Source organism: Microplitis demolitor, chromosome 5 (genome assembly GCF_026212275.2).
Source record: "Microplitis demolitor isolate Queensland-Clemson2020A chromosome 5, iyMicDemo2.1a, whole genome shotgun sequence".
NCBI classification, from domain to species: domain Eukaryota; kingdom Metazoa; phylum Arthropoda; class Insecta; order Hymenoptera; family Braconidae; genus Microplitis; species Microplitis demolitor.
Window position 1 is genome coordinate 2,137,828 of NC_068549.1, and position 18,022 is coordinate 2,155,849.

Here is an 18,022-nt window from a genome sequence, read left to right on the forward strand (position 1 = left end):
GCATGTGTTCATTTTCCTGGGGGAAGGTTTTGTCATTATTATTGTTATTGTTATTGTAAACTGAAGGTAGAAGGATAAAAGCAACTTAGTTTGCTCAAGACTTTTGAAAAAGCAACAAACTCTTCTGTGTAACAAAGTATCTTATTTTATTTTGTTAATATTAAAGATAACTATTGAAGAATTAACTTGTTCTTTCGAAAGTACATTCACTTAAGTTTTGTGTTTATGGTTTAAAATAAAAAAAAAAAAAAAAAATGTTAACTTCACATTGCACTAAATTTCTTGTACGTTGGCTGTACAATATTGTTGTACAAATGAGATTAAGAAATTAGAACGCAGACGTAAAAAATTAAGTAGGAATTCAAAAATTTTTGGTAAAGTTTAATAATACCGTAAGCTCAAATATTTTACTAGATACTAGATACTGTATTTTAATTTTGTTTACAGGAAACTGATGATCTATTGAGTGATTAACGAAGTGAATTTAAAACCATTAGATATGACATCGCTGTTTTAAGCACCTGAAAATAATAATCGAGTGTCAGGTACTGAAATATATATTTAAGGAGATAATTATTTCTATGGGTGACAAAAGGAGATTTTCGTTATTTCTTCCCTATGCAACTTGTAAGTTTTTTTTATAAATAAAAAAAAAAGTAATTTTGTAAACTTTATGATCATAAAGAAAATGAATTAATATTGAAAAATATTTTTTAAAATTCTTACGTTACTAAAACTGTCAGATGACATTACGTAAATTTTTCCCGCTCTTATGATTGAAAACTCGGAACTTCTCATTATTATTAAAATAAATATTTTCCTTGATTTTTTTGGGAATTCATGCCAGTTTGTTTGATATCTATATATAAAAAATTTTCAAAAATAAAATATAAAAAGTATAATTAACATTTAAATTAAAAAAAGAAATTAAATAAAAAAAAAGCCAGGTAAAATCAGCTGATATTTTTTTTTAGAAAATTGAAAAAAAAAAAAAAAAAAAAAAAAAATATTCTAATGCACGGCTCATTTTACCCATCTAAAAATATTTACGCATCATTATAAAAATTTTCGCTGTGATTGATAATGTTTTGTCCTTGATAATTTAGGAGAAATAGATGGATCAATTGTCCGAAAGCGAACACGATATATGAAACTGCGTCATGGAATTGATTCATTGTAATTAAACTCTAAAAATAAATATTCATAACGGCAAATATTTAATGGCCATGGCCATGGGCATGAAAATAAATTTGAATATTATTACCTGTAAGCCTGTGATGCACAGAGCTAACATATTTGCACCAATAACTAAAAACAAACTATCAGAAAAAGCCTGCTGATAACAATCAACATAACTTTAAAAATTAAAAATTAAATTAAACAAAATTATTTCATTTTCGGTGCAGTAAATTTATGACAACTAACTTCAGTATAAATTTGTGCATTTTTACGCACTCTATCAATGACTTATAGACTTCATCTTGTCTATTATTACGGTCTAATGTCTCATTTTTAGTCCAAACAATTTTTTTGTCAATTGAATTTTTCAAGCGATTTCTGAAATTAATTGAAAAATTTTATGGCTGATATCTGGTATGGTAAATTATTAATTATCCAAGAGAAAAGTTAGAAAAAAAATATATTGTAGTTATTACCCCACAATTTTAAACATACTGCAAACATGGTGGCCGCAAGCAGAATACAAAAAGTCATACGCGGTACAGAGAGTCATCGTGATTGGCAATGCTATGTAGCCGTGAATATAAATGTATGTTGAATATTTATCCTGATCGACAAAATACTCAGCTGGGTAGAGATAAACTTTTGGCCGCGATTCGTTGAGCGGCGCTATCAGATCTAGTACCTTTGATAGCACTGGTATTGATGCAAAAACCACCGCAATTAAATAAATGTAGACTGTAAATTATAGAAAATTAATTTTATCCTCAGATATATCATACACGTCGATACTTACAAACGTAAATGGATATGACTTTTTTGTGACTTTGTCTGTCTTTATACAGAATCCGTAATTCAGATTCACATAAATCTGATTGATAATAACGTTCGATGTGTTCCAGTAGTACCTTGACCTGCGTATTAATATTCATAGATAGTGAAATTAGTAGTGACTCTGTAAATTTATTTGAGAGTATAAAGAATGAAAATTATTTAAAGAGTGAGCATCTATTTCACGCGGAAGCAAATTCATGAAACACTTTCCGCAAAAATAAATGGATAAGTTCAAGTCACTATTCAGAAAATGTTGTAGACAGTGTCATCTGCCCGCATTTGCCTGAATCTGCCCATATCTGCCCGACGTCGAATACTCAAGAAATAAATTTCTCCTCAACTTTTTATGGCATTTCCTACTAGAGGGCATCATAATGAACGAAAAACGTTTATGTTGTGATGGGTTATTCCCAATAGGAGAAAAGTTACGGGCTACTCTTCATAGAGAATCATCTACACCCATGTTCATCCATCTTCACCAACCCTCATATGGGTCTCAGCTCCAAAAATAAATTTTTCTCGGGACTTTTTTGGGCTTTCACTACTGGAGGACATCATAATGAACAAAAAACGTTTATATTATGATGGGTTATTCCCAACAGGAGCAAAGTTACGGGCCACTTTTATGAAAAGCCAGAGATAGTGTCATCTGCCTGCATCTGCCCGACGTCGATTGCTCAAAAAATAAATTATTCTCAAAACTTTTTTGGATTTCCCCTACTAGAGGACATCATAATGAACAAAAAACGTTTATGGTGTGATGGGTTATTCCCAATAGGAGAAAAGTTACGGGCTACTCTTCATAGAGAATCATCCTCACCCATGTTCACCCATCTTCACCAACCCTCATATAGGTCTCGGCTCTAAAAATAAATTATTCCCAGGATTTGTTATGGCTTTTCCTACTGAAGGGCATCATAATGAACAAAAAACGTTTATATTATGATGGGTTATTCCCAACAGGAGCAAAGTTACGGGCCACTTTTATGAAAAGCCAGAGATAGTGTCATCTGCCTGCATCTGCCCGACGTCGATTGCTCAAAAAATAAATTATTCTCAAAACTTTTTTGGATTTCCCCTACTAGAGGACATCATAATGAACAAAAAACGTTTATGGTGTGATGGGTTATTCCCAATAGGAGAAAAGTTACGGGCTACTCTTCATAGAGAATCATCCTCACCCATGTTCACCCATCTTCACCAACCCTCATATAGGTCTCGGCTCTAAAAATAAATTATTCCCAGGATTTGTTATGGCTTTTCCTACTGAAGGGCATCATAATGAACAAAAAACGTTTATATTATGATGGGTTATTCCCAACAGGAGCAAAGTTACGGGCCACTTTTATGAAAAGCCAGAGATAGTGTCATCTGCCTGCATCTGCCCGACGTCGATTGCTCAAAAAATAAATTATTCTCAAAACTTTTTTGGATTTCCCCTACTAGAGGACATCATAATGAACAAAAAACGTTTATGGTGTGATGGGTTATTCCCAATAGGAGAAAAGTTACGGGCTACTCTTCATAGAGAATCATCCTCACCCATGTTCACCCATCTTCACCAACCCTCATATGGGTCTCAGCTCCAAAAATAAATTATTCCCAGGACTTTTTATGGCCTTTCCTACTAGAGGGCATCATAATAAACAAAAAACGTTTATGATGTGATGGGTTATACCCAACAGGAGCAAAGTTACGGGCTACTCTTTATAAAAATACACCCAGTGTCATCCTCGGACGATTATTTCCTCGATCCCATCTTAAGCTTGTTCTCTAATACTCTCAAATAGATCGAATATAAATAAACTCACCTTATTTAAATTAATTATACAATTAAACATTTTAATGTTAGCGACAATGTGCAGCGAAATCATGGGTACGCACTCAACAATCATTTCCATGCTGTTCCAGATCCTGGTCAGTCTAAATATCTGCGTACAATAATTCAAAAATATATTCAACTTCCTCATCAATAGATCAATCGACAAAAAAACCACAATAGTAATAATTGTTACTCAACCTCTGGTATAAAAATACTTTGGACAGTAAAAATTGATATGAAATTGAGTATTCGGCGGGAGTGTTGCGACTGATAAGGCCAGCCACCGAAGGAACAAAGCATCAGTTTCCCTATCCGCCAGTCTGGATGGTTAAAAAACTCCATAGCAAAGATGATTGAACGTTTATCGTTTGATGACAAACCCGTTTGTTTTTACATTTTCTACAGTGTAATTATTAAATCAACTATTCCTACAAATTTCCAATGCCTTTTTATACAAAGACTTAACGAGCCTCAAACAACTGAATCCAATTTTAAAAATTCTCTTTGCTGGTAAGTCACGCATGTCTGCAATCGATATTTTCCCGGTTTAAACTGCAGAGCTCCAGTCTAAATTTCACTTGCAAGTTAAAAAGATCTTAAGGAAATCAAATTGTTGCTACTTCTCGTCTTTCTATTTTACTCAGGAGTAAAATTGGAATTTTAGTTGAACTTAATGCTAAGAAATAAATAAAGTTGTACGCAAGAAGTAATATAAATATATTTTTATATTTATTAATATCATAATTGGACGGATTTTGGGCTTACAAAATAATTAATAGTAAAATTATTTGGCTAAAAAATTTTGATTTCAGATAAAATTTAATTATGAGTAAAAAATTAATTAATAAAAATATCGAGAATAAAATTTAAAAAAAGAGTAAGCTGGAGTTTAATTTCTATACAATTTTCATTTGAATTTATTTGACGGATTTCACGGCTGATCTAATTTTAAAACCAAGAGTTGATGAATTGTTATTTGACTCCGGGGAATTTATCTCAATATAAAAACTCTGTATCTGAGTGAATAATTGAAATTAAATTTACATCGCTCTGAAATAAAACCGCTGAAAAAAATTACTTATTTACTGCGCATGCGGAGTAATTTAAAAAAAACTGCGATTTCAAATTACGGAGTCAGTTTTGATTATAAAATTCAAATTTACCCCGAATCAACTCCTGATTCTTTTCATGGTAAGTTTAAAAAAAAATTTATTAAATATTTTGACAGGTTTCAAAATCAGGCAGCCAATTAATTAAACATAGTCAGTAATTTTAAATATAAATAATAATAAAAATACTGATAAAAAAAAATTTTAATTTAAAATCACAGAATTTAAATTCAATTTTTCAAATCCATTCACTTTTTTTTTTATAAATTATCTATTAAATTATTTATTTTTCTATGAAATCTATTACTTTTTTAATTAAAACATTTAAAAACTTACCTTTCTTATCGTTATTAATTAAATATCTAAAAAAATATAACTAAAAATAATTAATAATTCTAAATTTACATATACGTAATGATACTGTGACAAAGTGGACAGGCATTAATATTAACAACATCCCTCTCCGAGGCGGCGTGATGCCTGCACACGGTGCAAATCCACGCCGTGGTGAGATCCATCAGCGGTTTTCCCGACACAACGCAAGCCGGAAATCGCGTCGCGCAATTAGGACAAGCGACACACCAATCAGGAACAAGAGTCTCGCAGTTAACGCACTCCGACTTGCTGCTTTTTGAATCTTTCGGCGGATGATTTATGAAAATCTGCAGCGCCAGTTCTTCGTACTCCTCCTTCTTGCTCTCCGGGATCTCGTTCAGTCCCTCCAGTTTGATAAAAGCCTTCGAGCAAGTAGCGAACGCCTGGTTGTTGGCACTGGCCAGAGCCAGCAGAGAGTAAATTTCCTCGCACTCAAGAATGTCTTCGTATTCCCTCAGTCTCAGTGCAGTCTTCATCGCGGCATCAGTATCTCCCGCGTAAATCTGTCTATTGGTCATCAAGAGAAAGTGATAAGCTTCGGCGCCTCTCCAAGCATTTTCTATCACCCTCGAGTCCTCGTTGCTCTCCATCAATCCCATCATGACGTTGCTCCTCGCGCCTTTTTTCATCGGCGCGCTGTTGATGTGATCCTCAATGAGCAAAGCCGCGAGCACGTAGAGCTTCTTAACCCTCAGCGGATTCGCCCGGGTCTTGGCCTGTTGCTCTGCGAGACTCACCAGCAACTTGGCAGCCGCAAGAAAACAATTCGCCGTCTTGTACAACTCGATAGCTTGGAGTCTCTTCCCATTAGACAGCAAGTGGTTCGCGTATTTATTCAGCAGGTCATTGATCTGGGCCATCTTGTAGGTCTTGGCGAGATCAACCGCCTGGTCCCAGTGGTTCAATCGCACGCAGGTGTCAACAGCTTGCTTTATGTCTCCATATTTTATGTAAGCTTCGACAGCCTGCTGGCACATTCCCACAGAAGCCAGCATCCGCGCGACAGTTTTTAAAGTAACTGATTTATCTGGCAGCTGATCAACGGTCGCAGCTAGCAAATCATAATTCTCAAGCTTGTAGTAGCACTGTATCAACTGCTCTAAATTTCTCGCCTTCTCGTAGTATTCTTTAGCGCTGTCCCAGTTCTGTCTCTCAGCAAAATGATCTCCTATTTTATTGTACGCCTGCTCGAGCTGTTTATCAGTTCCCGCGATCCCCATTTTCATCAGCTGCAGCACGCGGAAATAATCCCCCAATTTTTGTCTCAAGGTTATCGCCAAGTCCCGTCTGTCTAAATCGAGATAAAGTTTCTCGGCTTCGTCGTAATTGCCGAGAAAAGCCGCGACCTCTGCTCGCTTCAGCTGATCATTGTGGATAGAATGGAGACGTTTGATAAATTGGATTCCCAAATAATCTGTACAACGGACCATTGCATTCTCCGCCATCTCTAGGTCTCGCGCTTTGAGCGCAGACTCGGCGAGTAAACGCCAAAGTCGCGGGTGAGGATTATCTTGAATGAAATCATGAGCTTCTTTTAATCCAACTTTTGTTAAAAGCTCTTTGGTGTCACGTAGCGACTTAACTTCAAGATCCAGCATTAAATCGGGTTTAGTGTCTTCGGGTTTTTGCATCAAATCATCCAGCAAGACACAGCGAATCTCGAGCTCCTGAAAGGAACAAATGTACCCAGAGCAAGATATCGGCTCCTCTGGATCAAGACCACGTAAGACGTACATCCTGGCTTTCTCCATAATTGCCAGTAATGAAGGATTGTCTTGAGCCCAGCACATTGCCCAGACGTCTTTCCTCTCGAACTTGCTGACGTCATCCTGCTCGCTGTCTTTCTTGTGCTCCAAGTCCAGCATCGTCATCACCCCGTTGACGTCAATTATTGAAGCGCGAGTTGAGTTACAATTGATCGCAATCTGTCCCGGCTTTGACGAGCTGGTGTACCGATTCGTCAAAGTAACATGCGGCAAAGAGTACCGTTGAATCATTCCAGAGTCGCGCGCAACAAGTAGAATTTTTTCAGTCGCTGCCAGACAACTTATTGGGTCCATACTCGGTTTCATATTAAGCGGAGTCTCGTAATTCCTGTCACGATCCAGGTCATGAATCACCTCAGTGACGCCAGTCGGTGTGTCATCCACATGATAAATTTTGTCCCGACGTACTTTAGACTGAGCCGCAGTCCGCGGGGTGCGGAAATTCCAGATCATAAAATTATTCTTCGAAGCCACGATTACTGACGTGCTTATCATGCAGACCCAAATGGGCTCCAGGTTCAAGTACTTGATGTCAATTGTCGTCGCGATGGTGTTGCAGACCAGCAGAGCAAACGGTTCCTCAACAGACACCTCGTTTTTAACCGCCAGACAGCAGTGGTCTCCAGCGGAAGCTATTGATATCAAAGAAGTTACGTATTTCGTGCAACAAGTGTTGTTGCTCGTGTTCCAGAAAGTGACACAAGTCCCGTCTTTGTGGATTTTCTCATTAGTAAAGACGACAGTGTTGCTGAAGTACGTCCACTTGTAACTAGGCCGAATGTTGGCAAAGTAAATATGGGAATCAACTGCCAGAGCGACTCTCAGCGAGCCGCCTTCCCAAGAGCACGCGGTAATTTCGCGTCCCGGGACCTTCAGAGTCCTCAGTCGCTTTCCGAACGCAGTGTAAAACTGTATGACATTGTTGTCTTTAGCTTCATTGCTCATTATTGTGGACTGGATCCCCACGACTGCCAGAGTTGACCCATAAGTGTTCCACGCGCACCAGACATTTGTGATTCCAGTTTCCACGATAATCGGCTCGCTGTCCGCAGCATCTCGCATCAGTTGTATCATTCCGCTTTCATAACAAATAGCTAAAGTAGGGCAATCAATAGCAGTGTATCCATACTTGCCATTGTACCAATGAATTGCCACAATTGTCTGCGGACTTGCTGGTAAATTCATATTAATATTAGTCAGAAAAACTCCCTGGTTGTCATACAAATGTACCGCCCCGTTCTTCAAACCAAACAGCAGCAATTTCCCATCGGGAGACCACTGGACCGCAGATAGCCACGTGTTCTTCAGCTCTTTTCCCCAGATACGATTACCATCAACCGCACCCACTATCACAGCACCGTCCTCATAAACAATACAAATTTTCTGCCCGTCTATACTCCAGGCCATGCCTTTGACAACAGATTTGTTGCGATTGTTGATCATCTCTTCATACCATGAGCCCTTGTACAGCATCCAGACAATTATCACTCCGTTCTGGTCACTGGAGGTCAGCTTTTGGTACTCCTCATTCCAGGTGACCACTTGCACGTGTCCATTGTGCCCCTCGAGACTCTGGTTCATGCTCAGGTTACTCGGAGCCGCCAACGAACGCGATTTCCCGCTCCCACTGCCAGGATTCGCGGCAGAGTCGACTCTTAGGACCTTCAGCAGCCCATCCTCGCCACCGACTGCTATGTAGCCGTGTCTCTGGCTCCAGGCAATGCAATTAAGACGGTAATTATTTGGTATTGCTATTTTTTTACTTAAATAAACAAACATTGTTTACTTTGTTTTTGTTTTCGCTTACGTTAGAATTTTCCTGGTGACGCTGCCGCTGAAATATTTCAGATACCAGACACTGGTTTAATTTTTGCTGCTTTCACACTTGACCCGGTTTCATTTTTGGTTTTTAAATTTTTTTTAGATGGTAGTCTGGATTAATTGATAATAGAAAATTACGAGTACTTGTTGTTTGTTGACGTACTGAGTTTGTTTTTTATAAACGCCATTTGGGTTGTCATGATAACGGCCGCAAAGGCTGGTTCACATGTAGACCTACGAGAACAGGTTGCTAGAATAATAAATATACATATATATGTATACATATATATTTATATATTAAAATTACTCAGGTCAAATTGATAAAAATAATCATGGTCTCATTGCGAGATTACATAAATATTTAAACTGAGATGAATTTTCAAGTTTTAATAAACTTTTATTAGTCCTCACTCTCATTCGTTACAATAATCTGCGTCATCAAACAGATATCTTGATTAAGAGTTAATTAGTCTAGTCTAATCTAGTCTAGATTTTTAATTTTATTCGTTCCACATTTTTATATTTTTTTTTTTTATCTAAAATATTCTGTCGTATTTACATTTAGGCGTTTGCTAGATCATTTAATATTAAATGATAACGGTGATTTGTTGTTATTATTATTATTGTTATCATTAATTATTTGCTTAATTACATATTCGTTTTAATTCTACAGCCAACGATACTTTGAATGTGACAGCTAAGCGGCAGTAAATTTATTCATTTTTTCTTAACCCACTGATTGCTGATTACGTTAAAAAAATATGTGCGCAAATATTTGTTAATTTTACAGGCTTTTAAATAATTGGTTGAATACTTTAGTTCGTTAATTGATAAGCACCAATAGTACAGATTACTTATGTAATGTATCATATATTTTGTGTGAGAGTAGAAATAAAAATATTATGTTTTAAAAAATTATATAATTGATGAGTAAATTTGTTCTATTAGTGCATTTGTACTAATTGGAATATGACACTGCCATTCTAAGAACTTTTAAATACTATTATATATAAATATATGTACAAAAAAATGATTTCTTGGCGCAAGAAAATTTTTTTTATTATAAATTAAAAAGAAAATTTTCTTGGAGCAGAAAAAAAATTTTTGCGCCAAAAAATCCATTTTTTTTGTATATATCTATATATATTTATATATATAATTAATAATATTAATTATTATTAATTAGGATATGAACAAAGTTGCTAATCAAATCACCTTGAATAATTAATTATATAAGCCCTGACTGTAAATATATATAATATTTAGATATATTACTAATAATTACTTTTAACAAGAAAAATAATTTTTTTTTTCTTTTCAAGTCTGATAACAATTACTCTACTACAACTTGACCTTAATTACATTAAAGTACTATTCGTTTGGATTCATTATTTTTAATTATTACTTTTATATTATTGAATTTAATTACTTATTTTTTTTTTTAATTTCAAATATAATAATTATGCATCTTCATATTTTTTTATTAATCAAATATATATGTACATTTTTTTTTATATAAAAACGATATTAATAAAAAAAATATCAAAATTATTTACTCTTGTTTATAAATTAAAAAAAAATAATCAAAGCTCATTAATTAAAAAAAAAAAAATTGACAAGTTGATAATAAAACTTGTTAGTAATTATAATTACAAAGTAATTAACAGTAATTATAATTACAAAGTTGAAAAACAAAAACTTTTGAAGATTAATTAACTAAAATTAACTTTGAGACTGTTGATTGTAATTAAAAAAAAAAAAATACTGAAGCCTGCACAATTATCAATTATTGCTGTCTTCTAAAACAAACTGAAAAATAAACAAGGTCAAGTTACTGATTAATAAAAATAATTATCAGACAATTAGAAGAATCTACTGAAGAAGCCTTTGCTCTGATCACTTTTTATGGCATTCATAAAAATACCATCAATGTCCTTGAAGACTTGTGCACTGGATTTCGCGGCATTTACGTAGTTATGAATACCCTGGAGCGCGTAGTAGTCAACCAGTGGCTGGGTCGAGGTGTGATAAGTGACCAGCCGTTTCTTTAGCGCTTCCGCGTTGTCATCTGACCTCCTGGTCAAGGGTTCCCCCGTGATGTCATCCTTCATAGGGACCTTTGGTGGTGCGAACTCCTCGTGATAAGTCCTGCCGCTGGGTTGATGAAGCAGTCGCCCGGAAATTCTTCTCACCAGCAGATTGTCGTCGATACCAAACTCTACGACGGCGTCCAACTTGGCTTTCCTCTTCTGCAGCATCTCGTCGAGCTTCTCAGCCTGCGGGACACTTCTAGGGAACCCGTCCAACAAAAATCCTCTCTTGCATTCGGGTTTATTTAAATTGTTGTCTATCATATTGACAACCAGGTCATCACTGACCAGCTTTCCTTCGTCCATTATTTTTTTCAACTCCGCTCCAAGCTTTGAGCCAGATTCTATTTCTGCTCTCAGCATGTCTCCAGTTGATAAATGACATACGCAATATCTTTCTTTAAATAATGGAGCCTAAAATAGTAAACAAAATTATAATCTAGTATTCAGTGTCAGTTTAATGTATATGATACTGAAATTAGCCGACGTAAATTTTTTGAATTTTTTTTTAAAACAATACATTTAAAAAAAAAAATATTTCAAGAAATTACACCCATAGATTTTTAAATTTTCTACATGTGTATATTTAGTTTTTTTTTTTTTTTTTTTTTTTAATTAAAGTTGAAAAAAAAACTTCGAAAATTAATTGTCTGGTAATTTCAGGATTTTCGAATTTTTTTTTGCAACATTTAAAAAAAAAACTAAAAATATGCACATGTATAGAATTAAAAAATCTATAAGTACAATTTTTAAAACTTGTCATTTTTTTTGAAATAAAAAAATTAGACGTCATCTAATTTGAATATCATTCAAATTTAAAATAAAAACATAATCAATAATATAAAAATGAGAATAAATAAAGTATTATTTAACAATTAAAGTTCATAGGTCATACCTGTGTTCCTTTACCACTACCAGGTGGACCAAGTAAAACAGCATTGATGCCTCTTGATGGTTTTTCTAATTTATCTAATTGTTCTTTCGGAATAACTTCAGCAGTCGGTGCCATTTTAAAACCACAAAAATTTAAACTTTTTAAATAATTTATTTGTCGTCAGCTATCACTTAAAGTGAAAACGTGATTGATCAACGATGAGAAATAGTACAGTAAAATTTTACGATTAAACTGGGCTCTGTACTCCAGCCAGCTAAGTCTCTCTTTTCATTTCCAACGACATCTACGTGTTGAAAACTCGTAACTATTTATTGAGCGACTGTCGCTGATTGTAAAGTCACCCACCCGGGTGTGTGTCTTATTGTTTCTTACTCATTCCATATATATTTATATATTATATATTATATAAAAACAGTGGTATCGAGTGTGAGGGTGTATAGGTCAAGTCTCAGCTTGAAAGCAATACTTGGAACCACTCGGAATGACGCCAGATGACGCGCCTTTAATTGATAGAAAAAAAAACGTTGAATGAATTTTCATTTTCAAACAATAGCTGCTATTTATCATCATCATTATTATCATTGTTATTTAAAATGTGTAATTGTTTAATATTGACAGATCAATAATTATTTTATATTTTAAATGTTGAGGTTAAGAGTTTTTAGATCAAATAATATATTTAAATAATTATTTATTTAATAATTAATATAAATACAAATATCAATATATATACATATATTTTATTGATAAGTTTTATTCAAAAATGACTGACGAAACTAACCCTGATAATTTGACAGCTGATAATCAAGTAAGTTTAATTGTTTGTTTATTAATTTAAATTTATAATTTATTCCCGCTTTATTTAAATTTAAATTTAAATAATTATTTATTAAATTATTTATAGAACGGAAGTAGTGATAGTAATATGTGTTTGGAGTTGGCATTGGAAGGCGAACGTTTATGCAAAGCTGGAGATTGCAGATCTGGAGTCGCATTTTTTCAAGCCGCAATCCAAGCCGGTACTGATGACCTGCGAACACTCAGTGCGATTTACAGCCAACTTGGCAATGCGTATTTTTATCTTGGAGACTATGTCAAAGCGATGCAATATCACAAGCATGACTTGACACTCGCGAGGACAATGAATGACAAATTGGGCGAGGCCAAATCCAGCGGGAACCTGGGCAACACTTTGAAAGTGATGGGTAAGTTTGACGAGGCGATGATCTGCTGCAAGAGACACTTGGAGATATCGCGGGAGATCGGGGACAAGCAGAGCGAAGGCCGCGCTTTGTATAATTTAGGTAATGTCTATCATGCGAAGGGAAAACAGGGCGGACGTGGACACCATGATCCGGGAGAGTTTTCTGAAGATATAAAACAGTGTCTCCAGCAAGCTGTGGGATATTACGAAGAGAACTTGACGCTGATGCGCGAGCTTGGAGACTCTGCTGCCCAGGGCCGCGCTTGTGGAAATCTCGGCAACACTTTTTATCTGCTAGGCGAGTTCCAGAAAGCCATTCACTATCACAATGAAAGGCTGAAGATTGCCCGTGAGTTTGGAGACAAGGCTGCGGAGAGACGAGCGAACAGCAACCTGGGAAACTCTCATATATTTTTGGGAGAGTTTGAAAAAGCTGCGCAACATTACAAGCGGACGCTAGTCCTGGCTCAGGAGCTGGGGGACCGCGCCGTTGAGGCACAGGCTTGTTATTCCCTAGGGAACACTTACACTCTGCTACGGGACTACCCGACAGCTATTGAATATCATTTACGTCATCTTGTTATTGCTCAGCAGTTGATGGACCGCGTGGGCGAGGGACGCGCCTGTTGGTCCCTCGGCAACGCTTATTCCGCTATGTTCAATCATGAGAAGGCTCTGCACTTTGCCACTCTGCACTTGAATATCTCAAAGGAACTTGCGGACCCCATGGGCCAGGCCACTGCCCAGATGAATGTCGCTGACTTGCAAAAGATACTCGGCATGGAGAATAATGAGAAAGAAAATGACAAAGGCAATAATAACCCAGTGGTAAATAACGTGCCAATAAATGCTGGATCCTCGCCAGGGAGGTACCGGTTACGGAGACAGAGCATGGATAATCTAGACTTGATTAAGGTAATTGGTAGTAATTGATTAATAATCGTTTAGTTAACAAATTGATTAAATAAATTCATTGCAATTTAATCCAATTAAATTATTTTTAGTTAACCCCCGATGGGAAACAAAAAGAATTACCACCAGCAAGGGCTGGTATTGCGCCGCAACCGTCTCAAGAAGACGAAGAAGAAGATTTCTTTGAATTATTGTCGCGGTTCCAGTCGGGGAGGATGGACGACCAGCGCTGCGTACTTGACGTCAATAAGAAGCCGAGGATTAAACCACCGACTATTGAAAAAGAAAAGTAATTTGTTTTGTTTATTTAATTTTTAATAATTCTTAATTGAGATTATTAATTTTTTTTTTTACTTATTTTAATTTTTAGAGAGGGAGATGATTTACTAGAATTGATAGCGGGTATGCAGAGCAAAAGAATGGACGAGCAGAGAGTCGTGTTGCCAAACTTGCCAGGACTGAACACGACTCCGAAAACCCAGGCGGTGATGAAGACACCGGTGAGGACACCGCAAGACGCGGATGACTCCTTCATAGACATGCTGCTGCGCTGCCAGGGCTCGAGGCTGGAAGACCAAAGGAGTCCGCTGCCTGCCTCCGCGGTCCAGGACGCAGAGGAGCCCATTGACCAAAGAGCCAACGGAAACGGCGCTCACGCACCCTCGGGAACTACTGTGCCGGAGGAAGATCTCTTTGCGTTGATCCAGAGACTCCAGGCCGAGCGCATGGAAGACCAGAGAGCTTCCGGTCCTAGCAAGAATCAATAAATCGGCCTACTTTATTTTAACTGCAATAGTTATTGATTAATTTTTTTTTGTTAATTTTAATTGACTTTAACTAGAGTATTACAGTGCCAATTAATTAATTATTAGTTTTTTTTTTACGTTACAATAAAATCTGTATCTATTCCATTTTTTTTTACCGCCAAGACTACAAATGTATCGATAGTTTTAGTATTTTAAAATAGTACTTTTATTAATTTAAATTGTAGTAATTATCAATAATTAATTACAGTGCTCGTTAAAAAAAATTTCAAAAATGTTTCGCAAGTTCAAAATTCGAACAATTTAAAAATTCAAAAAAGTTTAAACTACAAACAGTCGGATTAAAATTTTTCGTATTTTTTTTGAGTATTTTTCATTCGGGTAAAAAATTTTAAAAAAGTGATCAAGTGAAAGTTAAAAAAAATTTTTTTTTTTGGTACTAAATTCCGACTGTTTTCAAAAATTGATCAAAAAGTGTTTCAAGTTTCAAATTTTCAAGTCAAAAAATGTTAACAAAATGTGACCTAAAATTTTTGAAATTTTTTTTTGCGATTGATGCTGACATTTAAAAATTTAAAATAAAACTAAAAATAATTACTGGATAATTAAAATAATCAAACAGATTTAAATAATCTAAAGCATCTTATTCCATCCATTTCATATTAATGATATTTCTACTTGTCAAAAAATAATAATTAATTATTTTTCGGACTATAAATTAATTAAAATCATTATGCCAAATTTAAATTGAATATAAAATATCAAATTGTTATCAATTGTTGATATCAAGTGTCTAATAATAAATCAATTATAATAATTATGATAAATAATTAATAATAAATATTTTAAACAAAGTCGCTGTACTATTCCACGTACAATTATATTTTAATTAGATTTCAATTATATTAAATTGTATAAACGTCTCAGAGAAAATATTTTTATGACAATTTTTATAGCTAATAATTTTGAATTTAAAATTATTATCTTTAGAATCTTACAATAGTTATTTTATTATATTTTATTTTATTAATAATAATTTGCACGTTTTATTTTTATGTACGTGCGTTAAATAAAAAGACAAGAAGAAAAAAAAAGTTTACTTTTCTAATTATTATTTATGAGTTTTAATTGTAGTTGCAATAATGTCAATAGTAATAATAATAATGATGTTAAATAATGTTATTTATCTATAAAAAAAATTTAAACGATAAGCTGTCAAACACAAACCGAGACAAATTCTACAGTAAATCTCGTAGCTCAATTCCATTACTATCGGTTTAGTTGAATGGTCAGAGCTTTTTAAATAAATAATAATGATAACAATGTAAATGGGACAATTTCCGCGGTAATAAAATAAATCTATTAACAAACAATTACGATAACATTGTTACATCGTTAAGAGAAATATTTTTAATTATAATTCATTTATTTTAATTAAGTGATTAGTAAATATTTTATTAAAATGATAATTACTCGTTTATTAATCAATTAAATTGTTTGCTAAGTATGGAATTATTTATGATTAATTTTTAAAAATCGGTATTTTAAATTATCGGGCGAGAGCTGCGATATTAATCCGGTTCCACTGGGCACTTAAAAATAATCGAGGATTAAAGTAAGTGATCGTATTACGAAAAGAATTTTTAAAAGAGTTAATATTTAAATATTAAAGGAGTGAATTTTAAAAATGTATTTTTCTATTATTTTTTTTTTAGATAAATTTCCGGTCGATGTATCTATGATGTCGGTGACCACCCCTGACCCACTTGTGGTGAGTTTATTTATCTCGATTTCTGCATCCATTGCAACTTGTCGCGGACCATAGCTATAATTGTGTCACATTACATTTATAACAAATAACGCGGCTAAATAAGTTAATTTGTATCTTCTCATCGCTCGGCATTTATTCCTGGTAATTAATCGTGACCAGCAACACTTTAAGAAGATCAAGACCTCCACGAAATTTATTTATTTTTTTTTTTTTTAATACCGGATCGAATTTCTTTGCAATATCGACATGTGAAAAATTATTTACTTATAAGCTTAATTTATTATTTAAATATTTTTTGTCAAAAAAAATTTCTAGATTATTTACTTTTTTGGATTTTCAGGAAAATTCATCTAAGGAAATTATGGAAGCGCGCAAATGAGACCTTAAAATTATCATAAATTTTAAAAAATTTGTGTTTCAGATACTTGGAGCAGAACCCGAACTCTGATAATTTCATCGATACAAAAATCGCGTTGAAAAAACAAAAAAAGAAAAAATCAAAATTTTGACTAAAATCACTATCTTAATAAATAAAAAAAAAAGTCATAAAAATATATTTTGAAATTTATCACTTGAGTTTTTAAATTTCGTAAAAACAACAATTTAATTACCGAGCATCAAAAAAATAGACAAATTTTATTTTAAAATTTTGAATTTATCTTTCGTACGCCCGGACTTTTTTTTAACCACCAAATCCTACATTGCCTTTATTTTTTTTTTAAATTTCAGCAGTCAAAATTTTTATTTTTATATTTAAAATTTTTGAAATTTCAAAATTTAAATTTCTGGCTCATTAGAGCAGAATTTTTTCGACTCTTCTCTACATAATTTTCATTAGTGAGCATAAAAAATTTTTTTTTTATATAAATATATAAATATATAAGTATATTGCGGTCATTTATCAGCAACACGTAAAAAAAAATAATTTTAATAGCATATTGTCATACATGTATGATTATATTGATTATAATGATAAGTATGACGGGTTGTAATATAAGAAGACATAGATACACTATTATTGACAATATTCTATGATTATAATTACAGTAACAGTTGAGATAGTCCCTCATACCACCATTATTATTATATTATCTTTATCTGTCTTTTTCTATCCAATAATTTTTACAGATACCCAGTCCTGCATCTCGCGCGTCTTCGGCCTCATTAATAATTATATCTGTTATTTGTCATCCACGTCCCGCATCAATTATTTTAATTGATTCAAATAATTTACATTTTTTTTTTTTTTTTTTTTTTTTTCACAAATAAGAACCCAAATATTTGTCATTGTAATTAATAACCAAACATCAAATATTAACTATTAGTATTTGAAGATATTTAAATATTACGTAGACCGACAATAAAAAATCTAAAGACGATGAAAAAAGTCTATTTATACAAAATATAAAATATAAAATAGATAAATACAGAAATAACATGAAATAGTAGTTATTTAAAATAGAAATGACCCTCAAGAATT

The 18,022-nt window shown here is 33.8% G+C and overlaps 4 protein-coding genes across 4 annotated transcripts; 1 reads left to right on the forward strand and 3 right to left on the reverse strand.

Annotated features, from left to right (window-relative positions):
- Positions 1-410: 410 nt before the first annotated feature.
- On the reverse strand, positions 411-4,245 carry LOC103569393 (odorant receptor 22a-like). The gene is made up of 9 exons (XM_014441608.1): positions 4,034-4,245; positions 3,825-3,944; positions 1,976-2,093; positions 1,656-1,917; positions 1,426-1,557; positions 1,265-1,355; positions 1,051-1,187; positions 727-859; positions 411-521 (listed from the first exon to the last, which is right to left on the reverse strand). Exons 1-9 carry the CDS (start codon positions 4,175-4,177, stop codon positions 471-473), a joined length of 1,188 nt encoding a protein of 395 aa, XP_014297094.1. The 5' UTR covers positions 4,178-4,245; the 3' UTR covers positions 411-470.
- Positions 4,246-4,590: 345 nt separating this feature from the next.
- Positions 4,591-9,207, reverse strand: LOC103569349 (WD repeat-containing protein 35). Its single transcript, XM_008546611.2, has one exon. It carries the CDS (start codon positions 8,862-8,864, stop codon positions 5,346-5,348), a length of 3,519 nt encoding a protein of 1,172 aa, XP_008544833.1. The 5' UTR covers positions 8,865-9,207; the 3' UTR covers positions 4,591-5,345.
- A 71-nt stretch (positions 9,208-9,278) lies between these two features.
- Positions 9,279-12,139, reverse strand: LOC103569350 (adenylate kinase). The gene is made up of 2 exons (XM_008546612.2): positions 11,892-12,139; positions 9,279-11,410 (listed from the first exon to the last, which is right to left on the reverse strand). The coding sequence occupies exons 1-2, from the start codon at positions 12,003-12,005 to the stop codon at positions 10,769-10,771; spliced, it is 756 nt and encodes a 251-aa protein (XP_008544834.1). The 5' UTR covers positions 12,006-12,139; the 3' UTR covers positions 9,279-10,768.
- Positions 12,140-12,240: 101 nt separating this feature from the next.
- LOC103569351 (G-protein-signaling modulator 2) lies at positions 12,241-15,466 on the forward strand. Its single transcript, XM_008546613.2, has 4 exons — positions 12,241-12,699; positions 12,796-14,010; positions 14,100-14,296; positions 14,378-15,466. Exons 1-4 carry the CDS (start codon positions 12,655-12,657, stop codon positions 14,772-14,774), a joined length of 1,854 nt encoding a protein of 617 aa, XP_008544835.1. The 5' UTR covers positions 12,241-12,654; the 3' UTR covers positions 14,775-15,466.
- The last annotated feature ends 2,556 nt before the right edge of the window (positions 15,467-18,022 follow it).